The following is a 25,033-nucleotide window of genomic DNA, read 5'->3' on the forward strand; positions in this document are numbered from 1 at the left end:
GGACACATATCAGCGCTGCCAGTTTCCAGACACTGATTGAGGGAGCATCACATACAGAGCTTTGGTAATGCTGTGTGGGCCAATGTCTTCTGATAAGAAGCATCTTTATTCCTGTCTGAGGGTGGTATATTTATACAAGGAAATTTTAAGCAGCGGACACAGATTGAAGTTCTGCCATCTACTCAATGAATTTCTCAAGCTCAATCTGCAATTTGCCCAAACCTGCCGTGCAGCCTCAGCTTGGTTTCCTTGTGTATTCTGTAGTGCGAACATAACCTGAGTGTCACAGAGGTGTCTCTGACACGGTCAGCGTCCTCCCCACTCCCCAGAATTTCCCCGCTCGCTCCCACTTGAATCTCCACCCATCCCATAGACTCCATTCTATGCTCAGGAGGATTCCACCATCCACCCAAAGAATTGACTTGTTAATTTAGCATACAAACAGCATTAATTTTTTTTTTCCCATTCCCCCCCCCCCCCCATTAAACGAACAGCAAAAAAACACAGCATAAACCCAACACACATAAAACCAATAAACTGTTAACACTTTTAATATCAATTTTCAAAGTTAATAACTGTCATACATTAATACACAACAAAATAGGTCAATAAATATACTTTTCTCTCTATATATACACACACACAAAAAGGTCAAACAATGCTGACTATATACAGAGACGGCATTTACCATAAAGCCTCTATGCAGAAGACATTTGGCACCTCAACAAATAAATTAACGGTTATACTCTCAGTCTACAGTTGTAAAAGGTATAAAAAAGGAAAATTGACTTTAGTATTGCCCAGTGGTTACACATCACAGCATAGGTGGAGGTATAAGTACTAGTAGAACCTTCATATAGATCATTAGCTCCTTAATGGAGGTTATCCCAAATTAGAAAAACATGACCGCTTTCTTAAAGAAATTACACCACTTGTCTTTAGGTTGTGAGCAATATTGAGGCTCGGTTCTATTTAGGGATGGTCCGAACAGAGTTCGGTTTCGTACGAACCCGAGGTAATGATTCCCGCTGTCTGCCCGCTCAGTGGAGAGGGCAGATACAGTAGGAGGAGCGCCTGGAAAACTGGGATATAGCCATAGGCTGTATCCCAGTTTTCCAGGCGGTCCTCCCGCTGTATCCACCCGCTCCACGGAGCGTTCGGGTTCACACGAACCCGAACCTCGGCAGGTTCGGACCATCCCTAGTTCTATTCACTTCCGTAGAACCAAGCCGCAATACCAGGCGTAACTGAGGAAAGCCGCTATGTTCTTCTAATCCTATATATATTGTACACAGACAAGGTTCCTAGCACACAAGTCAGACATTAGGAAGGTGATGCCAACACCATGATTCATCAGGAGTTGAGAAGAATCCAGTTGTGTTGGTCACATGCAGTCTACCACATTGCTGGAGCCCTGGCCAATATCCCGGATTTGGCTACTCAGACAAGCGCAGACGGACACTCCTGCTCCAGCCCGGCAGTGAGCCACAGACCCGACAAGCTCCCATCTATTGTATAAATGGAAAGAAACGAGAGTGAGAATCCGCCCAGACATTGAAATCACATAAGATCCAATTGAGGTGTAGATAGAGGATAGATCAGAAATGACAGCTCTGAGATACAGCTGCCCGCTAATAACTACCACTGTAGGGGATTTTTTTTTTTTCACCTACTGCATAGTAGAGATGAGCACAACTCTTGCAAGCTCAAGTTTAATTTAATTACCGATGGCTGAAGTTGGATGCAGCTCTAAAGATGGCGATATGATGTTTTCCAGCCAGTCATCGGCTGCACCCATCTTCTCCAGGCAGCGGGAGTCAAATACAGATAGTTGGGGAGTTCGCGAACCTGAGTTTACTGCAAGTTCCCACATCTCTAATCATGTCAAAATGATCAAATTGGGTCCTTACAGAAGCCGCTATACACAATTACCTGTTCATAATTGGATCATAAGATTCCACTGTATTTAAATAAGCATTTCCATTATGACCACCAACTGCATAGATTTTGCCCATTAAAGTTGCTATGCCAACGCCACCCCTTGGGGTAGTTAGCTCTGCAACATATTCCCACTTGTTGGTGCGGGGATCGTATCTTTCTACTGAACTCAGGGGAGAATTGTCATCAAATCCACCTGGAAGAACAAGAAAAACACAAGCAGGTCACAACAGTCTAAGGAACAGGATACCAGATATAAAAAACTATGGGGGGAAATGTATCATTGTTTTTATGCATTTTTTTAAACTAATAATCTTGCTAATTTATCCTGTTGCACTGTATTCGTGCGTGTCTTTTTTAACTACGCGCCTAGCTGAATGTGAACCGGTTCTTTACACGATGCAGCTCTATTACACTAATTGTTACAAAAAAACAGTTTTTTCACAGCTGTCTGCTACCTTCTTACTGTAATATTTACTCATGATTAAGTTCTTTGCACAAGTGAAAAAAATTGCACAGCATTCACAATAGATTTTTGTGCATTATAGATAAAAATTCACATAAAAAGATTCTGCAATAAGAGGAGGCACAAAGAACAATAAATGATTATAATGGTCTATTATTATGATCCATGATCATTATAACCAATGATTAGGCTCACTTACAGAGCCTATTACACAGCTCGATCGTGCACCAAGGGCTGCATGGACATCGGCTGATCAATGTCTTTTTTACATAGAGCAATATCTAACTGAATGGGCCTGACTGGGCAGATAATAGCCCTGTATAATAGGACCCTAAAGGCCCTATTACACCAACAGATCTGACGACAGATTATCTGCCAAAGATTTGAAGCCAAACCCCCAAAAAAGACTATAAACAGAGAACAGGTCATAAAGGAAAGACTGGATTTCTCCTCTTTTCAAATCCACTCCTGGGTTTGGCTTCAAATCTTTGGCAGATAATCTGTCGTCAGATCTGTTGGTGTAATAGGGCCTTAAGACTGAACATTTAGGGTCCTATTACATAGGACGGCTGGCTCCTATGTAATAGGCCCGATGGCTCCTGTAAGCAAGCGCCAAATCTGTTAGGTAACACAACTTGATTAATATATATGTGTGTGTATAATATTAAAGGGGTACTCCAGCAGTGGGGCACTTTTTCGTTCTAGCGGCGGGTACCGCATCGCGGCGCTCCGGTGCCCAGTTCCCGGCTGCTGTCGGGTGTCTAACACGGGCCCGAGACGATACGTCTCAGGTCCGCTCAGTGACAGGGGCGGGATCTGAGCGGACTTGAAACAGATCCCACCTCCTTCACTGAGTGGCTGAGCAGACCGGAGACATCACGTCTCGGGCCTGCGTCAGACACCCGGAAGCGGCCAGGAACCAGGCACTGGAGCGCCGCGATGCGGGACTCGCCGCTGGAACCGGGGAGGTGAGTGGACGTCTTTTCCCTCAGCCACCTCCACCCCGGTCCCAGCAAAAAAGTGCCCCCCTGCTGGAGTACCCCTTAAAAAAAAAAAAATAAATAAAAATAAATTATATATTACAATATATATATATATATATTTATATAAATATACACATACACATACAATATTATATCGGTTGGCCGATGATTTTAGGTCAGGACCAAAAGACACAATCAGCCAATTATCATTAACTCTATTACACAGAGTGATAATCGGCCTGAATTTGCTGATTATCGCTACATAACAGGGCCCTTACATGCAACATTATCAGTTTTCTTATGGCCCTAGTTCAGGTTTCATATGTTTATCACAGTCTGGTCCATGTGCAATAACTTAAACCTAACACCTCTGCTGGAAGTTTGTTCTGGGCATCTACAACTCTTTCAGTTAAGTAATATTTTCTCATGTTGCTTCTGACCTTTCCCCCCCCCCCAACTAACCTCTCACTGTGTCATGTTATTCTTGTGTTCAGATTCTTATTAAAAACACTTCCCTCCTGAACCTTATTTAACATCATGTTTCCCCTTTCCTTTCTTTCCTCCAGACTATACAAATTCAAATCCTTAAATCTTTCCCGATATGTTTTATGCCTGACACCCTCCACCATTTTTATAGCCCGTCTTTGGACCCGTTCTATTTTATTCATACCTTTTTTGTAGGTGAGGTCTCCAGAACTGGACACAGTATCCCAGATGTGGCCTCACCAGAGCTCTATACAGCGGGATCACAATCTCCCTTCTTCCTACTGGTTATACCTCTAGCTATACAGGCCAGCATATGATTAGTATTCCCTACCGCCTGGCTGCACTGGTGACTCATTTTAAGGCTGTCAGAAATCACTACCCCTAAATCCTTCTCTTCTGAAGTCTTTACCAACACAGAACTGATGCTTGGATAGAGGATTCCTCCTCCCATAGTAATTTTTTTACATTGAACTGGAACTTTCAAAAGGGGATATAGTTTTACTAGATAAATGGTCAAAACAATGGCAGACACCTCCAGGAACTTTTACAAATGGAGGCCATGCTACATCCAGCCATACTGTGATTATAAGGCCTCCTTCTGAAAGCACTGGGCAGAAATAGCTATTTATATGGTCAGCGACCGCCTTATCTCCAGTGGAAATGCTAACATATGGGTTACTCACCCCTGTAAATATTCCAAAGTGTAGCTAAAGTCCCAGACACTTACCCACGACATATAAGCAGCCATGAAGTTCACTAACTCCGTTGCCAGCCCTTCGCTGACCCATCTCCTTCACATCAATCCATTTGTCCAGATGGGGATCATACCTTTCCACGCTCGAGAGAGAAGCGACGCCATCGTTTCCTCCCACAGCATAGACAAAATTCTAGACAGGGAAATGAAGCACAGGTGTAAGTACTGCTTTTCTTTTAAACTCACATTATTACTGAACTCTCTACAATACATGCTTTCAAGGAGAACACAAATTCTAGATATAAGGTTGTACATAATGATGGACATGGAAAATTAGGACGATATAGGGGGAGAACACACGCAAGAGAGAAAAAGAGGATGTCATTTTGGGACAATTGTTAGTCATATATCAAATGTTTATTTTTGGAAGAGAGCCGCCATGGCAAGATTAGGTTTGTCACCTGGTGGTGGATTGCTTTGCCCACAAATATGTTCTACGCTTATGGTAGAATCAATAACACTGTGGACGTGGCAATGTGAACGCTGTACCAATTCTCATAGGAAAACTTTTAACTTTTAACTTTTTTTTTTTTCATACACCCACGTGACAGTGAAGACATTAATGGCTTTTCCAGTACTATGTCTGGGCACAACCGCTCAGACTTGGACTAAGAATTATTATACTTGAGATTGCATAACACTAAAAGAAAAGTTGCACGTCTTCCAGCTTATAAGGAAACCTTTATTACCTATTCACCAATAAACAAAACCGAGTAAACATGTAAAATACATTCAGGTATTATTAAGACACCTGCCGGCACCACACTTGGCCTGATTCTTTTCCTTAACCCTTTTACGCCCAGCTGTCATGTGGAGCGGGCTCAGGAGCTCAGGTCTTTCCATAACCAGAACTTGAATGTGCGGCTGATGCCAGCCAGTGATTTCCAACATTACTTTAATGCTGGCCTTTTAACTGTTTAAATGCTGTTTTCAATACACATTATGTCATTTAAAAAATTTTGGCATATGCCATTGGTGGTCCACAACGTAATAACTGGATGTCAATGTAGCCTGAAGCCTTAAAGCCTGGAGTAACAGATCTACAGACAGTTTGCCTATGGTAGTACAGCACCGATCTAGTAGATCCATATGCATATGCCTTACATTGATCTATAAAAGCAATTCAAACAAAATAATGCAAACTTAAAGTAACTCCGTTTCCGCAATCTGCCCCCCCCCAAAAAAAAACAAAACACTTGTACCGTTGGATAGCTGCTTTTAATCCGAGAACTGTCCTGGGGTCCGTTCGGCAGTTGTTGTTTTAAAATACAACTTTTAAACTTGCAGCCCTGTGTCAAATTTGTGAAATTGGTGTTTCTGTGCCCTAGGCCTGCAACGCCCCTCCACCCCCCCTCCCAATCATTAGGAATGCCCCTGGGCAGGAGTTCTCATTTCCATCACTTGTCTGAACACTGCACATGTGCAGTGTTCAGACAAGTGATTTATAGGATAAATCCTGCTTAGGGGCATTGCTAATAAGGCTGGGAAGGAGGGACCGAGAGGCGGTGCAGGCCTAGGACACAGGTACTCTAAGCCACGCCAATTTGACACAGGGCTGCAAGTTTAAAAGATGTTTTTTAGGACAAAAACTGCCGAAAGGACCCCAGGACAGATGAAAAGCAGCTATCTGACAGTACACGCTGTTTGGGTTGTGGGTACAACGTAACGTACAAAGTAACGTTTTGATATCAAGAGTGATACTAAGCTAAGCTAAGCAGTATAAGTCTAAATGATCTTTCATTACATTACATATCTGCCTATGTACATACCACCAGAGCAACAGATCCAACACCTCCACGAGGGGTGATCATTGGAGCCACAGCCGTCCAGCGGTCAGATTCCACATCATACCTCTCCACATCATTAAAACATGTGTTATCATCCAGTCCTCCTATAGCATATATTGGGCCACCTAGGGATGAAAGGGCAATGCCTCGCCTATGAGGAATAGATAGATATTAGAAGACCTCTATGCTAAATGAATGGCTGTTAAGAACAAGTGGAAGTACAGATAGATATATAAATATAACAGATCACAATATACACACTTCACATAAGATACTCACAAGATACACGTTCACTGGTAAAGGGTAGCAAAACGTAAAGTGTAACAGTAATTGCTGTAAATAAAAAAAAAAACTTTGACATGTCAAAAGTCTTGATCGTTCCGGGTCTGAGTGTTCACACCAGTACCGATCAGGAGAATGAGCCAGGAAAGGACCACGCTGGTGGGTCTGTGTCAGGGAAAAGAGAAGGCCTCAGACTTTCACTATGACTTCTCCTGGCCCAGAGACAGGAAACATCTTGCTTGATCTGTTTCTAACAGCATTTAGTGACATGCTTTACAGCAAGCCTCATGGACTTAAGATTACAAACTCCTGGGATAGTGGCCAGCACTATACTCAAACCTAAAGGCGGCCATACACCTTCAATAACTGATGGCCGAACAATCACTCAGCTGTCAATAAGGTCTCCCATCCTCCCTATACACAGGAGTGTTCCTGTATTCTCCTATATGGGGAGGAGGAGAGCTCCTGCTGTGGCTTCTCTTTCCCAGAACAAAGGGGTATGGCACTGACGGTTCATCACACATGAAAACTACCACCACAGGTGAACTCCAGTGAAAAAAAAAAATAAAAAATCAACTGGTCTCAGAAAGTTACATCTTAAGTCTTCCAATACTTTTCAGCTGCTGTATGCCCTGTACGAAGCAGTGTATGCTTTCCAGTCTGACACCTCTGTCCAAGACAGGAGAGGTTTTCTATAGGGATTTGCTACCTCTCTGGACAGTTCCTGTCAGGGACAGAGGTGGCAACACTGGAAAGAATACACCCTTTCTTGCAGGACATACTGCAGCTGATAAGTACTGATGACTTTTTAAATTGCAGGAGTTGCCCTTTAAAGGTCCCCATACACCTTATACTGGTTTGGCCATCAATATAAGGTGTATGACTCTCTCAAACTACCACCAACAGATGATGTCTAGACTACCCCTTACGATCCCTGTAGGGTGGAGGACCCACCTCTGCACATTAAACCCAAACATACATGAAGCCACAGAGGCTGATTTTGTCTTCACGTGTGCCCTCTGGGCTTATAGACTGAGACAGTACGTTATTTTACTGTCTTTATTTCCTGCTATCTTTATTCCTTCACGCTTGTAAATTCTCTTTTTATTAGAGCTGGGTGAAAAGCCAGATCCATAGCTAGATAGATATAGACTGCTGTAACAAGATTTACACAGGTTTCCCTGTTGGGCAATTTTACAGCCGTACAGTACATAGACAATATGAGGACAATGGCTGTAGGAGTGGGCTATATGTGATAACCTAGTTTTCCTGCTGAACTTCTAGCCGAGGGCAGGAATGCCAGGGGCAGCGGGTCCACAAAGCGTGCGCTACATGCTCTGCCGATTGGGAACAAAGCTTAAGGACGCTTCTGTTCTGCCACTTGACAAATCTGTCGGTAAAAGGTCTCAGAAGGGCAGAGTAAAAGGGGCCTTTGTTCAGCATCCCAACACACACTGGCAATCTGCACAATGGGCATACACAATTGTTGGTGCCCTCCAAGCTGCACATTCATGCAGCCAATGATTAGGATTTCTAATGCAAATCATCATGAATTCCTATAGAGAAAGAATTTTTCAACACCATTTTACAGTAGATTATGTAACTACAGATATAGGTCTGTATAAAACGTTGTGTAGCTATATGACAAAATGGCACCCCTCACACCTCAATCAGCAAAACGCAGACGACCACAACCTTGGCACACACCTTCAACTCGTTTTCTTAGACTGTGTTCTAGGTGTGCTGAACGTTCGTGGAGGAAGTCTAAAACTGATGCAAACCTCCTACATTACAAATTTGTGCTTAGAAGCTACTACTCCGCGCTTCATTCTGCTAAACAATCTTACTTTACCTCTCTCATCTCTTCTCTATCCCATAACCCAAAACGTCTCTTTGATACCCTCAACTCCCTCCTCAAACCCAAAGTTCAGACACCCGTAACTAACCTCTGTGCTGAAGACCTAGCATCCTACTTCAAGGAAAAGATAGATACCATCCGTCAGGAGATCACCTCCCAGTCCCCAAGTAGTGCTGATCCTATTCCCTCTTGTATTTCCTCCTCTTCCCTCTCAGTATTTGAACCTGTAACAGAGGAGGAAGTCTCCAGACTCCTCTCGCCCCACCACCTGCCCTAGTGACCCTATTCCCTCACACCATGTGCAGTCCCTCTCTCCTGTTGTCACTACTTACCTTACTAAAATCTTCAACCTCTCCTCTGGCATCTTCCCCTCGGCTTTCAAACACTCCGTCATCACTCCCTTACTGAAAAAAAAACCCTCCTGTGCTGCCAACTATCGACCTGTCTCTAATCTTCCTTTTATCTCCAAACTGTTAGAACGCCTGGTCTATTCCCGCTACCTCTCTGACAACTCTCTCCTTGACCCCTTCAGTCCGGTTTCCGTCCTCACCACTCTACAGAAACTGCCCTTACTAAAGTCTCTAACGATCTCCTCTCTGCAAAATCTAAAGGCGACCATTCTCTCCTCATCCTCCTGGACCTATCTGCAGCTTTTGACACTGTAGACCACCAGCTCCTCCTCTCCGCTCTATCGGCCTCAAGGACTCTGCTCTTTCCTAGTTTTCCTCCTATCTCTCTGACCGCTCCTTTAGCGTATCACTTTCTGGCTCCACGTAATCTTCTCTTCCCCTTACAGTCGGGGTTCCTTAGGGATCAGTCCTGGGCCCTCTCCTTTTCTCACTTTACATTTTACCCATCGGACAAATCATCAGTAAGTTTGGTTTTCGGTACCATCTCTATGCTGATGATACCCAGCTACATACCTCCTCCCGTGATATCACCCCCGCTCTTCTACAGAACACCAGTAACTGTCTGTCTGCCGTCTCTAACGCTATGTCCTCCCTATTCCTAAAACTAAACCTTTCTAAGACTGAGCTGCTTGTCTTCCCTCCCTCTGCTAACTGCCCCCTACCCGACATCTCCATCTCTGTCTGTGGTGCGACCATAGCCCCTACACAGCAAGCCCGCTGCCTTGGGGTTATGTTTGACTCAGATCTGTCCTTTACTCCTCATATTAAATTTCTTTCACGTTCCTGTAATCTGCATCTAAAAAACATCTCTAAAATCCGTCCCTTCTTTACTGTCGAATCTGCTAAAACTCTCATTGTCGCTCTGATCCATTCCCGTCTAGACTACTGCAAGTCCTTACTAATCGGCCTTCCTTCCTCTAAACTCTCCTCTCTCCAGTCCATTCTCAATACAGCGGCCAGGCTTATCCCCATGTCCAGCCGCTATACCGATGCCTCCCCCCTGTGCCAGTCACTACACTGGCTCCCTATTAAACACAGGATACAATACAAAGTCCTCCTGCTCACTCATAAAGCTCTCCACAGTGCTGCACCTCCCTATATCTCCTCCCTCATCTCTGTCTACCATCCTACCCGTGCCTTACGCTCCTCTAATGACTTACGACTAACATCCACCTTGATCCGCACCTCTCATTCCCGTCTCCAGGACTTCACCCGAGCTGCACCAGTTCTATGGAATCCATTACCCAAGACTGTCAGACTCACCTCCAATACACAAAGCTTCAAATGTGCCCTCAAAACACATCTGTTCAAGCAGGTTCCCTAATTTTGACTGCTACCCTCAACCCCCCCCAACCCCCCCCCCCCCACACACACACATATATACATACATATACACACACCAAGCATTTAAGCACTTGGCCCTGTGCATGCAGGCATTGGCTGGTGACAGGTTCACCCACCCTTACCTGCACTACCTTATTTATAAAGATGGCCGAACCATAAGAACAATGATGCACTTTGCCCTTCTGCCATTTTGTCTCGCACTCCCTCCTACTAGTATGTAAGCTCATGCATGCGAGCAGGGCCCTCACTCCTCATGTATGGATAATTATATGTATCTCTGTAACGTCTATTTTTTGTCTACGTTTGTACCCCCAGAATTGTAAAGTGCTGCGGAATCTGTTGGCACTATATAAATAAAAATTATTATTATTATTATTACTGATCATTAGTTACAGCTTGTGGTCGGGCACATTCACACCTACTGTGCCTGCTGCAGATCTGATGCTGTGTTCAACCGCTTAGCTACACGGATTCATACAGCATCAAATCTGTGGCAAATACGGCTGTGTGACTGTACCCTTACAGTCATAGAAACAGAGGATTGTCAGCAGAAAAAGACCACCTGGTCCATCTAGTCCGCCCTATTAGGATTTCCCTTATTATTACATAGGTTTTTCCCAGGCAGGTTTAACGTGTACCATTTCCCAAGTTAAAATTTTTTAAGAAATCAACAGGGGCTGTGATTGCAAGCAGATTTGCAATATACTCGTTTTTTTTAAACAGTTTTCTATGTTCAGTGTTAGGGTACTATTACACGGAACGATAATCGGCCCGATCCGGCCAATTCGTTCCGTGTAATAAACACAATGATCAGCCGATGATCGTTGATATAGGTTTTGACATATAATTGTCGGGCGCCGATCGCACATTACTACGTGTAATAACGGTGTGCGGCTGACGCTATGCAAAGAAGAATACATTACCTATCCAGGCTGCAGGGCTCCCCTTGCGGTCTGCTTCTCCCCGGGTCCTGCACGCTCTAGCTTCAGAGTGGCCAGTCTGAGCTGACAGGCTGCTCAGCCAATCAGTGGCCGGGACCGCTGCGCCCAGTGATTGGCTGAGCGGCCTGTTAGCTGAGACTGGCCGCTCTGAAGCTGGAGCGTGCAGGACCCGGGGAGAAGCAGACCGCAAGGGGAGCCCTGCAGCATGGACAGGTAATGTATTCTTCTTTGCATACAGTTTAAACAAGGGCTGCAAGGACATTGTTAACAATGTCCATGCAGCCCTTGTTAAACAATTATCGGGCCGTGTAATAGCCCCAGTAAACGAGCGCCGATCTAGCAGATCGACGCTCGTTTACAGTTATTATCGGGCCCCCATCGCCCGTGTAATAGTACCCTTATACATACACCAAACTGTGCTCCATGCTCCCTCCATGCTCATATTTGGTCTTTTCTGTTCAAAAAATAAAAAGATAAAAAATAAGAGAGACCAAACACAGGATGTCTCCGTCCTTTGTGCGTTTACACAAGGAAACCTGTTAATCATGCAGGTTGTATATTACTTGAGGACAATTAAATTAGGCTAATTATATTATTAACTTTTATTAATTCTATTATCAGCTCTGCAGCTTACCAGGAGACAATACTCTTTGTTATACAACAATTCTGTCAGTATAATGTTACTGTGTAGTTACAGAAGTTTTGGTGCTGTGTGACAGGAGAGCTGACCATACAATACAAGCACCCCTTGGATTCTCGGTTACTGAATGTGGAAGCGCAGTCCCTGTACACATGCGCAGTGAAGACTTATCCGGCTCTGTGCATGCTCAGGAATGGCTGTCAGTCAATACCAAGTCATGTCTGTGAGCGTGCAAAGGACAGGGGCTTCCTGTGTTTGGTCACTTTTTTGGTCATATGTATAACGTTTAACAATAATCAAAGTTTTCTATGTTTAAATATATATTATAATATATATATATATATTTTATTTGTCAGATTTATATATATAATGTGCAATGGTGACCATACAAGTGAAGGCACATACTCAGATTAATATAATTTCCAGGTGAGATTACCGTTTTGTATTCATTGACGCCTTCATCATCCACTTATTTGTCAAAGGGTCAAATACTTCCATGTTACCCAAATGTTCATTTCCATCATGCCCACCAACGGCATACACCTTCCCTGAAAGACACAAACATATATGTAAATCTCTCATAAAGCTTTTTAGTTTTTCATTATAACGCAAGTCAATGGAAAATGGATCCTGCAGGACGACGTACAGCAGCATCAGTTTCTAAACCAGCATCAGTTTCCTTTAAATGTATATGTTAGAATATAAAATGGATATGTTATAAACGGTCAGCAAAAACGCAGTGTGAACCTAAATGAGCAACAATCTCAACAAGCCTTCTCTCCCCTCTCTCCTATTTAGACGGACTCCATAGGAGTCTATGACGCGAGCACTTATCCAGCCTTGTTTTGGCCATCAGTAGCGGTCTGATGGCTCAAAACTTCTGACATGTTTCTGACCAATACAAAAGGGGTTCCAGCAGCAGCAAAGGATCAGTAGGCTAGTAGATACACAGGATGCACGCTAGAGGTTCATAGTCCCAATAGAGTGACCCAGATCATCATCAAGTAAATCCAGAGCCCAACAGCATCCAAGATGGAATAATCCAGAAGGGTTTATTCAGCCAAATGACAATACAAGTTTACTTAAAAAAGACCACTCCTGCTTAAAACCTTGTACTAACTCTTCTGGATTATTACATCTTGAATGCTGTTGGACTCTGGACCTATTTGATGCCTCTATGACATGCCAAAAGTTAGGGGGTTTTTAACCCCTTGATTTACATTTCTGCCATGGTCTGTGCCTTGGAAGGGGGAAAAAAAAACAATGTATTGTAGATTTTGGGTCACATCATTGAGCACAAAAAATGAATAAATAAAAAACTCCCAGCTAAACCAAAATGGTAGAGAAAAATGAAATCTCAGCACAAAAAAGGTGCAATGACAGTCATGTAAATAGAAAACTAAGAACTAGTTATAGGGGGTCAAGATTTAGAACTTTTAAGTAAATTTGTTAGGAAAAAAAAAAAAAAAAAAAGATTACAAAATAATATTTCTTGTTTTATTTTAGTGGCCCATAGAATAAAGATACGTTATATGTTTTTATCATAATTTGCACTGCATAAAGTTGAATGCCCCCCTCTGAAGTTTCACATTCACTCCACTAATAATACTTTTTAGTTGCGCACAGGGCCGGGACAAGGAGTTTTGGTGCCCTAGGCAGAGAAGGCAGAGAAGGCAAATGGCGCCCCCCCCCCCCCCCCTAAACAAAATAAAAATAAATAAATATATTATATAAATATATATATATATATATATATATATATATATATATATATATAATCATACACACACACACACACACACACACACACCTAGGGGGGGAATTATCAAACTCCATACACCACCTCGTATAGTATAGCCCCCACAGTGAATAGCCAGTGTATATACATCTCCATACACCCCCTCAGTGTAGCCCCCAGTGTATATACATCTCCATACACCCCCTGACATAGTATAGCCCCCAGTGTATATACATCTCCATACACCCCCTGACATAGTATAGCCCCCAGTGTATATACATCTCCATACACCACGACATAGTATAGCCCCCAGTGTATATACATCTCCATACACCCCCTGACATAGTATAGCCCCCAGTGTATATACAGTCTCCGTACACCCCCTCACATAGTATAGCCCCCAGTGTATATACATCTCCATACACCTCCTCACATAGTATAGCCCCCAGTGTATATACATCTCCATATACCCCCTCACATATTATGTGGACTAGAGTCCTCAGTAGCAGAGAAGGGATGCAGTGCCACGGGTGAGGTCGGGTGGGGGGGATTTACTGTCTGCCGGGGGAGGGGGAGGGAGAGAGAGTGACGACAGGGGCTGATGCAATGTGAGGTGGAGGGGCGGCGCTCGGCAGCGCAGGGCTGGAGCCTGCAGCTGCTTTAAGGCAGAGCGGAGGAGCGATCACTGTCTGCCCGGGGGGAGGGAGAGAGAGTGAGGACAGGTGCTGGAGAAATGTGAGCGGAGGGGCGGCCATCAGAAGTACAGTAGACTAGTAAAAAATTTTTTAAAGACATTCAAATTGCGCCCCCTGTAATTTACCACTAGATGGCGCCCTAGGCCATCGCCTATGCCTGCCTACCCTTTGTCCCGGCCCTGGTTGCGCAGTAAATATTATGGCAAAATTAAAGAAGTGACGACAAAGTGTAAATGGTCAGACAAAAAGCGAGCCCTGTGTCTCTGTAGTTGGGAAAAAAGGAGTTTGCAAGGAGCAAAAAAACCACCCCTGCAAATATGAGAATTGTCTGGGTCCTCAAGCGATAATGTTAAAGGAGAAGTCCAGCTATTTGACAAGTTGTCCAAATGACAGGGCAGGGGAACAAACTATCAACAATCACCTCTCCCCGGGCCTCTCCAGCGCTGCAGACATCATCCGGTGATTGACAGCCCGCTAAGCCAGTCAGTGACTAGAGCAGGATACCGCTTCTGTCCCGATTGGCTGAGCGTGCAGTCCATCTGCCAGGATGTGCAGGATCTCGGGCATGGGGAGAGTTAAGCAATGATTGTTTGTCATGTTCCCCCCTGCCAGCTGTGGAATTTTTTTATATGGCTGGACTTCTCCTTTAAGGCCCCAAAACAGCAAGTTTGTTGAGATCTTTTATTTTGTACATTTTGAGCTTTTAACCTGTAAAACCTGTATAACTTAGCTCATCAAGGCTTCTCCTAATGATAAGAATACTGTAGATTAGCTGAACAAGATTACATACATTACCATTCTCATACATACAATAAAACCAGCAGACAAAGTCGCTCAGATTGTTTAGTGCCTTTTAACCTTTGTAGCGTAAGCAGCGACATAGTAAAAGAGTAGCTGCGGTTGTACTGACCTCCCACCGAGATGACACCCACATGTCTTCTGCGACTGTTCATTTCAGGCCCAAAGAACCAGCTGTTTTTACTAACAGAATAGCATTCAATGCTGCGAAACGGGTCACCCGAGCCTCCACGTCCTCCGACGCAAAACAGAACACCTAAAACATACGAAGGAACATTTATTAATAGTACATAGTGCTGTGTATACCACGGAGCCAGGAGATAGTCACACTATGCATTTTCATGCAAACTAAAAACTGGATCCTGTAATCCTATCTCACTGTAGCAAACCTACAGGAGTTCTCAGACCAGCAGGTCTGTGCGGTCACATGACAGCAATATGGAAGGGGGGGGGGGTGCTCAGCATGGACCAATCAGAAATCACACAGAGCTGTGCAGGAGGACAGTGGCAGATACTTTCCTATACAGCAGTGTTTATAGCTGAGTGTGAGTGCAGGCACATTATAGAAGCAGTGTGTATAGCTGAGTGTAAGTGCAGGCACATTATAGTAGGAATGGAGAGCATGGGAAACACTCTGTCTGGGGAGAGAGGGGTTACAGCTATGAAGAGATTACCTCCACAGTCCTATCCCTTGATAGCGGATAACCTGAAGCGGATTTGATTTGAGTCCTAGCAGAGTACAGTGCTGTAGATCCCGCTCTGCAGACCATAATGCTACCCCACTCGCCCTCCCACCCAGTACAGGGAGCTCTTAAACCAAAGCAATGCTCTTAAACCAAGTCACAATTTAAAAAAAACTGTGAGCTCTTCTTGCAGAATGCTCTTAATCCAATTTACTCTTAAACCAAGGTACCATGTATTTATTTTGCCATAAATGTCTTTCATGATGATAAAACATTACGAAATGTGGCCCGAGTGTATACTACTAGCCATATATGATGTCACCATAAAAGCTCCCCCCTAAGGCTGATTATAACTACTTATAGCTTTCAGGGGCTTAAATTAAAGGGGTACTCAGGTGATTTTTTTTCTTCTTTCAAATCAGCTGGTGTCAGAAAGTTATATAGATTTGTAATTTACTTCTGTTTAAAAAATCTCAAGTCTTTTAGTACTTATCAGCTGCTGTATGTCCTGCAGGAAGTGGTGTATTCTTTCCAGTCTGACACAGTGCTCCCTGCTGCCACCTCTGTCCGCTACAGGAACTGTCCAGAGCAGTAAAGGTTTTCTATGGGGATTTTCTACTGCTCTGGACAGTTCCTGACACGGACAGAGAGCACTGTGTCAGACTGCAAAAAAAAAAAATCTAATGGTTTTAGAAAGCTCGGCAAATCTCAAGTCTTACAGTACTTATCAATTGCTGTATACCTTGCAGGAAGTGGTGTATTCTTTCCAGTCAGTCTGACACAGTGCTCTCTGTCCGTGTCAGGAACTGTCCAGAGCAGTAGAAAATCCCCATAGAAAACCTTTACTGCTCTGGACAGTTCCTGTAGCGGACAGAGGTGGCAGCAGGGAGCACTGTGTCAGACTGGAAAGAATACACCACTTCCTGCAAGGTATACAGCAATTGATAAGTACTGTAAGACTTGAGATTTGCCGAGCTTTCTAAAACCATTAGATTTTTTTTTTTTTGCTGGAGTACCCCGGGGGTATTTTTGAGCTATGGCCGGGGATGGGGTGGTTATGGACGGCGGAGGTCACTTACCTACCCTGTTTCAGCACTGGGTCCCGGATCACGCCACCCGCTACACCCGTCCCTCGGCCGCTTCCTGGTGTGAGCTGCCGCATGAGACGTCTCAAGGCAGCACAGCCATTCAGCGGCCGTAGCAAAGTCCCACCTCGGCTGCTGAATGGCTGAGCTGCCATGAGACGTGAGGTCTCATGCAGCAGCTCACACCAAGAAGCGGCCGCGAGACGGGGTAGGCAAATGACCTCCGCCGTCCATAACCCCCCTATTCCCAGCCATAGCTGAAAAATACCCCCGGGCCGGAGTACCCCTTTAAGGGTGCGCTTACACGTACAGGATCTGCTGCAGATTTGATGCTGTGTTCAGTTATTTAGTTATATTGATATCTGCAGCATCAAATCTGCGCCATTTAATCTGCTGTACGTGTGAACGCACCCTAAAAGGAATTTCTATCTGCCGAAGACATGATGGCACTGTAGATATAAGTGCCCCTTTATGACAGACAGCAGACCATCTGTTCCCAAAAACTACTGGGATAATGTGTGTTACTGGCAGTGGACTTGTTTATTGGCAGCTGTACACGTATTGTGCAGAGATCAGAATCTTCTACTGCTAATATATGCAAAGGCTTCACGTCTCACATAACGCAGCTGGGACCGGGGTCAATACTAAACCATTAGTCTACAGCACAACCCTACTGACTGTCTCTCTGATGTCCAACACACAATCAACACTAAAGAGGACGATTTATGGGCCTAGAAGTATGAGCATTGTACATTTTGTGATGACAGTGAACGCTCCATAACTAACACCCCAACAACACAGACTGCAGTTACCAGCGGTCTGCTTCCTGGGGGTGGTGCGGATTGTATACTCAAACTCAGGAACAGCCCGGCTGCTCAAGTGCAGGTGATAGTTTCTTGCTTCGTCCAGCAGATCTCGGCACTTCAGGTCCTGTCTGATGATGTCTTCTTTGGCTACGATGGCCATGAGGAATTCAAGGGGCAACAGAGGCAGCCGAACCTAAAGGACGGAAAATAAATAATTCTCCATTAGTTATGATAGAAGCAGGGGCAATGCATAGTCGCTAACTTTATATTTCTAACATAGTTTACATTGACTTTTTAAACAAATCAAGTCACCTGTTTCAAGTATCCGATCCTGTAAAGGGCTTGACAAAGGTTACCTATGCTTAAAGGGGTATCCCATTTTTAGCTTGTTATAATAACAACCAGGATCACAACCAGGACCCCAACTGATCCTGAGAATGGGGACACAATTGTCCTACAATGAATGAAGCTCTCACCATATCTATGCTCTACTCATTCTTTATGAGACTACTGAACTCAGAAGTGTTTGTCAGCCCCGCAGACAATGAATGGAGCACAGGCTGCGGTGTTTGTGCGGACACTCCGTTCATTGTGGGACCGTTGCATCCCTGTTCTCAGGATCAATGAAAGTCTCTGTCCTTTGACCCCCAGCTTGTTATCCCCCTACATGGTCCACAGCTTGTTCTCATTCTGTCCATTTTAAGGGGTCAGACAGAACTGGACTCTTTGCCAGTAATAAATATCTTCGCTGTCTGGCCAGTTACAGCACAGCACTTACTCTATACTGCCATAAAGTGCTAGTGAAAGTACACTGGACAGGGAATGTGCTCAGGAATAATTTACAGTACTACTATTTAAATAGTATATGGAGGGAGAAGAGGTTACTGATGTACTGACTTTATTCCTTTATGAAAAGAGATGAAAAACAGCAACACAGCAAGGAAGGGGTTACATTAAGCACTGAATTGCTGCTGCCACCAAGAAAGGGATGCCTTGTTTTACCTTCCAGGGGCAGTGTAAATTCTCCATAGAATAGAGATAGGCTCACCTATTTCAGGTACACAGCCTAGTTTCTCTCCTGCACATAGCAGTAGCTAAGTCCCACCCCTATGTTGTGTGTTCTGTCCTGGTCTGTTGCTAGAGACACCTTTTCCCTAACGACAGGCAGTGAACAGTAGATTGAGTAAGGAGATATTTTTGGTAAATGACATGACTCGTTATGAAACCTATAGGAGGGAAAGTTCTTTCAAACAGTGACTATTTAAATCAACCTATTAATTTCATCCTATATGTTAAACATATACATAGTGAGTACATAAAGGAAAGAAAGATGCGGCATGGTTACAAGCAATACCTGAGACAGAATCTCATGTAGCCACACTTCATGGTGCTGCAGGTTAGCACGCAGCCATTTGATCGCTGCATTGTAGACCTGTTTCTCGCTCTCAATGTTCAGATCTCCAGAAGACAGCAGCTTGTGAAGGTGCTGAGGGGACATACTGACAAAATCCTCACACTCCACCACCTCTGGGAAATGGTCGCAAGCATAGCGGTCGGCCATGTCCATTAAGTCCACACGATTGTGGCTTTCTGCAAAAGCCCTGACAGCCAGACAGTTAGAGGGGTGAAAATGTAACTTCATATATTCACAACAAGCCTTGGCGACCAGCTCCACCTGAAGGATGCAGGCGGCATACAGAAGAGGCTGAACGTTATCAACAGTCAGGGTGACGCGCGACGAATAGGCAAACTTTACCAAGTCTTCAATGGCGTCGCCATCAAAGTCGCGTATCTCAATGAGCGTCTGTTTCGCCTCTGCCATATCAGACAGAAACATGGCACGGAAATATGGTATCACGCAGGCCAACACAAGCTTGTGGCATGGGATCAGCTTAGAACCAACCTATACAAAACAAAAAGATAAACCAGTGAAACTATATATGTGCTGTTTTTAGTGCGAACACAGAAGCCGGTGCTGCTCAACAAGAGGAATTCAAGAAAGCAGATGGTAGTGGTCATATCACATTTACTGTATTTTCCATTTCGTAAGACACACCTGACTATAAAGGCCCTCCTCTCCCCGGACAGAGTGTTTCCCTTCTTCTCCATTCCTGCTATAATGTGCCTGTACTTACACTCAGCTATAAACACCGCTTCTATAATGTGCCTGCACTTACACTCAGCTATACACACTGCTATTAAACCAAGCAATTATTGGCCGTACCTGTCGATTGTGGCCCTTGGTGTAATAGGTAGTGTTAAAAGGCAACAATCAAGAGACATGCACGATGTCGGCTGATTGTTGTCTTTCAACAGGCTAAATTCTACCTATATATCGATGGGTCTGCTGGCTATTACCACTGGCAGACCACCACTATCCTCTAAATATTGTCTAGGCAACCCCTCCTGTAGCCAGTGTGTGTAATAGCACCAACAGCGAGTGGGGAACGAGGAGAAAGCCAATGCTGATTTGACAGGTCGGCGCTCGCTTGCTCCTATAGGTCGCAGCTATGTAACCTGTCAGCAGATTTCTGGTCTATAAACTACAGCTACGGCTGGTCCTGAATCAGTCCATACCTTTATCATCATTACTGCCCACCTCTTTGTCAAGATATAAAAGGACAGCCCAGTGACTCAGTCCTGGGACCACATCCCACTAAGGACACCATCTGCAAGGGGTTTGTATGCCCCCTCCCTTCCACACACACTTAAAGCAATGTTTATTCACAGCTGAAACTTAGAACGAGATGTTTTATTAAAAGTTTTCCAGTTCACTGAGCAGGAATGGAGTGTTTCCATCTAGAATGGTACTTCCATGTAAAGTCATCTATTACACAAACATCATGTCCTAGGTGCCAGGTCTTTAATATAACACTGGAAGAATGACTTACTTAGCCTTATACCAAGTCCTTCATAATAGGCGTAGTCACTGGGGACGCTCCCTGCTATTCAGTCATTGCAGTCCTGTGTTTTATCATTGGAAGGCCTCATTCACATATCTGATCAGTATTACATGAAAATCAAGACCGGACAGGAAGTATTTAGTCTAACTGATGGCCTATCCTGTCCTTCAATTCTTTATTTGTATTTTTAGAAGCAGCAGTACAAGGAACTGCAACCTTATCCTGTTTAAGTAGCAGTAACCATTGAATAGACTGCAGAACTTGCAGGGGAAACACAGTGTCTTTATCCAATATCGAATACTGATGTCCTCAAGGGAAACTGACAGCAGGCTTACGCATATATCTGTGCTGTTAGTTTTCAGATCACGCATGCAGAGCACACTTACCTAAAAGGCTGCTTTGTGATCCGGCATCTTTGGGAAAAATTTTATTTTTTTGCCCCGCCTGCTTCAGGATGATTGACAGCTGGCTCACGTTAAAATCCTATACAGCTGAAGCAGAGCCAGATGTCAATGATTCTGGAGGAGGCATGGGCGACCTGAAAACACGAAGAGCAGGGTGGGCACAGACATTTGTGACTGTCAGCCCAAAAAAATAAACCTCTTTTTTTACTGAAGTTGCCAGATCACACAGCATCACTGAAGGTAAGTATGCAATGCTCATATGATAAGACAACAGGAAACTGGCAGCACAGATAGATGCATAGCCATGCTGTCACTTTCGCTTTAAAAGACCAGGGACCAAGATCTGGGTTAAAGCTGGTCATACACTTTAAGTAACAGTGTGCCATCTTTTTGCTCAACAGTAAAATAAGATCTCACTAAAATCCAGCATGCATCATCTATCCTCTGTCCCTCAGGTATTTAGGTTACATACTTGGTGACACCAGCACATATTAATGTATATGACCCAGATTTCATGAGCGGGAAGAAAAGGAGGTTACCTTAAGGGTGATGTCACACAGCTCTCCCACTTCATAGAAATGGAGGAGCGAGCTGTGGAAATCCTTCCAGGCTTCATCAGCTTCAAAGACAAAGGTGCCATCCCCCTCGCTGTCACTGGTGAAGGACTTGTCCTGCTGGAGCTTCCTTCTCCCCTTGGTCTGCGGCGGCGGCTTGGTTTGTCCAGGCAGCATAGATTCCGATGCCATCAGAAGCGTAAGGGTCATGGAAACCGCAGATATTTCATATCAATGAGCTTGGTCACCAGATGCCGCCATTACATCACTAAACACAAAAGAATAATAAATATTAGAAGAGCTGTCCCAAATATAACAGGTGAATAAGTAATTGCCATCTGTGTACTCACAGGTAATGGTTTCTGCACTAAAGTTCAAAGGGACATTCTGCTCAAACATAACTGCATATGTTGCTGCCTATAGTGAGACTAACAATTCCTTCCATACTTAGTATTATCTATTCAGTCTCCTTCCCCCAGTTCTGAGCTGCTGCTTTCTGCTAAAGACCCAAAAATCTGTGTGAGTTTTTTTAGTCCATCTCCCAATCTCGATTGATACAATCTGTACCGCAAAAAGTAGAACATGTCCTAGTGCAGAACAGGATCATGGCAAAGATTCCCTAATAGAAGTCTCTAGGATGAGTGTTTCTCACCGATTTCCCGAATGCCACACTCATGGAATACGTGAAAAAAAACAAATCGCATGTCACCTGTATAGAATTGGTGGGTGCAGAGGGGAGGGGGGCACTCCTGGGCCCATTCTAGTCTCCCCTGGTGGCTGTTTTCCCTCGGCCAACGTCAGCAGCAAGTGTCCTGGCCAGCTGGTGTGTTACCCCAGTTCTGGATCTCTAAAGCCTCCTCCGCTCCCTGCAGATCTATGAGTGCAGCCTGGAGGGCTCTGTGATCCGCCTGTGTCAGGGGCTGGAGGCAGCAGGAAAGGCACCAGAAAGTGTCTGCAGGACCGCACTATAGATGAGGATGGGGGGGATAGAAAAGACTACAAGGCTCCACATGTCATGTACAGAGGGACTACAAGGCCCAGCATGTCTTAGAGGGGGGTGGGATGCCTACACATAGTGGAATACATACTGGGGTGATGCCTGTTTTACCTGTACTTGACTGATATAGCAGTCTTTACACTACATGTTATTACCCATATTACGACTATGGGCTGAAGGGGCCAATGGCCGCCCCATATAGAAACACAGCTATCAGGCATGAATCAAGCTCACTGATCAGCTGATCACATCTTTGTGTATACAGATCACTGTTTGTGGGCAGCACATGTCTCTTTGTAAAGAAGGGATGTGCTGCCAACAATGATAAAAGTGATTGGCCAAACGAACGATCCAGCAATGGTTTACGCAGCCATTCCATCCCAGTAACTGGGCTGTCTGAAAAACCCTCACCTCGAGCGCTGACATGTACGCTGCCCAGTAACCCTCAGGCCCGGCAGCTATCTGCCATGTAACAGGAGGCCAAAAAGGTGCGCCGCCTCTCGTCCAAACCTTACAGGAGTAGTCATCACGGATCAGTAGACCGCACGGCTAATAACAAGACTGGACAGGAAAAACTTGCTTGCCTACTTCTGGCTATTGAAATGATACCATGAGAGCAATTATCCAGTAACTATGGAAACCCTCGGTACGGAGCACGATGTTGACGTGTGTATGGAAGCTGTAGTCCTCCTGCTTATATCTGATGAATATATAATTGACACACACTGCTGACCATATACCCATGATCTCCATACAGAGAAACACAAGAAGAGTTACTCCACCCCAGGCTAATCCACAAGTATAGAGCAGTCGCATAGTATCCGGGGTCTGCAATCACTGGATTATCTCCTCTATTCATATATATCACAGTGGAAGAAGGAAACCCTATGTACACATCTATTTATATAAGTTCCAGTACTTATCAGCTGCTGTATGCCCTGCAGGAAGTAGCGTATTCTTTCCAGTCTGACACAGTGCTCTCTGCTGCCACCTCTGTCCATGTCAGGAATTGTTCATAGCAGGAGAAGTTTTCTATGGGGATTTTTTCTTTCTTTCAAATCAGCTGGTGTCAAAGTTATATAGATTTGTAATTTACTTCTGTTTAAAAAATCTCAAGTCTTCTAGATCTTATTAGCTGCTGTATGTTCTGCAGGAAGCGGTGTGTTCTTTCCAGTCTGACACAGTGCTCCCTGCTGCCACCTCTGTCCGATACAAGAACTGTCCAGAGCAGAAGAGGTTTTCTATGGGGATTTTCTACTGCTCTGGACAGTTCCTGACATGGACAGAGGTGGCAGCAGAGAGCACTGTGTCATACTGGAAAGATTACACCACTTCCTGCAGGACATACATCAGCTGACAAGTACTGGAAGATTTGAGATTTTTAAAAAGAAATCATTTACAAATATGTATAACTTTCTGACACCAGTTGATTTAAAAATATATATATATATACACATACATATATATATATATATATATATATATATTTTTTTTTTTTTTTTTTTTTTTTTACTCCTTTAGCCATTGATGAACACTGCTCCTGCCAGTGATATTCTACCAGGGATCTGTCGCCCTGGGCTATGCCGTAGGATGGAGGCAGGGTTCTCCTTTATATAGTACGCTGATCTATGTGTTCCCCAACCTGTGGCTCTCCAGCTATAGCAGGCATGCTGGGAGTTGTAGTTTTGTAGATTGGGGAAGTTGCCCACCATAACCAGTAACTTTATGAGCAGAGATCTGACCAGCCATTAGTTAGCAGCGACTCCATATATCCACAGATACCCCCCGCTGCCAGGATGGTGACCCAGATGGTGGACTATCCAGCACTATCAAGGGAGGGCATAGCTAGGGGGGGGGGCAGGACAGGGCACTGAGCAGGGGGCAGATACCAGGGGGGCAACAACAGGGGTATATAATACTGCTGAATCCTGCAGAGCCCTGGTATTACTGAAGGGAAGGGGCCAGCAGACTGGGGTAAGTGTACAGTGCTGCCCCCTTACTACACAGGTCGTACATGTGACAGGGCAGGATGCCTACAGGTAGATTGCTAGCTCTTGTACTCAGCGGCCATGCACACTACCACTATAATGCAGCAGCTATACACCCCCATGTGTATATATAGTGGTCACCCCGGAGCACACTCACATTACACAGCCGGTCTATCACACCCGCCGCACAGCCGACAGCTCTCCTCTCCTCTGCTCTTCTCTCCAGGGTTCAGCAGCTGCTTCTACTTTCAGACGCCTCCTTCCCCTTCTACATCCTGAGGACGCATGCGCAGGCAGGCACAACATTGCTAGGCGTCCATCTTTGTTGTGGGCGGAGGCCAGTACGCTGACCGTAAAGGAAGTCGCTGTAGAGCGACAACGCGAGAATGAATTAGTGGAAAGTGTGTGTTTCTTACTGTGGGGAACTAAAGAGAATGCAGATCTATGGGAAAGGGTTTGTGATTAGAAAAGCGTGGCTTTTATGCTCTGAAAA

General features: G+C 44.5%; 1 protein-coding gene across 1 annotated transcript; it reads right to left on the reverse strand.

Moving 5' to 3' along the window:
* Window positions 1–535: 535 nt before the first annotated feature.
* KLHL8 (kelch like family member 8) lies at window positions 536–24,819 on the reverse strand. Its single transcript, XM_069976729.1, has 10 exons — window positions 24,698–24,819; window positions 21,541–21,823; window positions 19,049–19,597; window positions 17,701–17,887; window positions 15,233–15,376; window positions 12,326–12,437; window positions 6,397–6,565; window positions 4,601–4,760; window positions 1,933–2,134; window positions 536–1,508 (listed from the first exon to the last, which is right to left on the reverse strand). The coding sequence occupies exons 2-10, from the start codon at window positions 21,763–21,765 to the stop codon at window positions 1,385–1,387; spliced, it is 1,872 nt and encodes a 623-aa protein (XP_069832830.1). The 5' UTR covers window positions 21,766–21,823; window positions 24,698–24,819; the 3' UTR covers window positions 536–1,384.
* Between the last annotated feature and the right edge of the window lie 214 nt (window positions 24,820–25,033).

The sequence above is a fragment of the Dendropsophus ebraccatus genome, chromosome 7, assembly GCF_027789765.1.
Source record: "Dendropsophus ebraccatus isolate aDenEbr1 chromosome 7, aDenEbr1.pat, whole genome shotgun sequence".
NCBI classification, from domain to species: domain Eukaryota; kingdom Metazoa; phylum Chordata; class Amphibia; order Anura; family Hylidae; genus Dendropsophus; species Dendropsophus ebraccatus.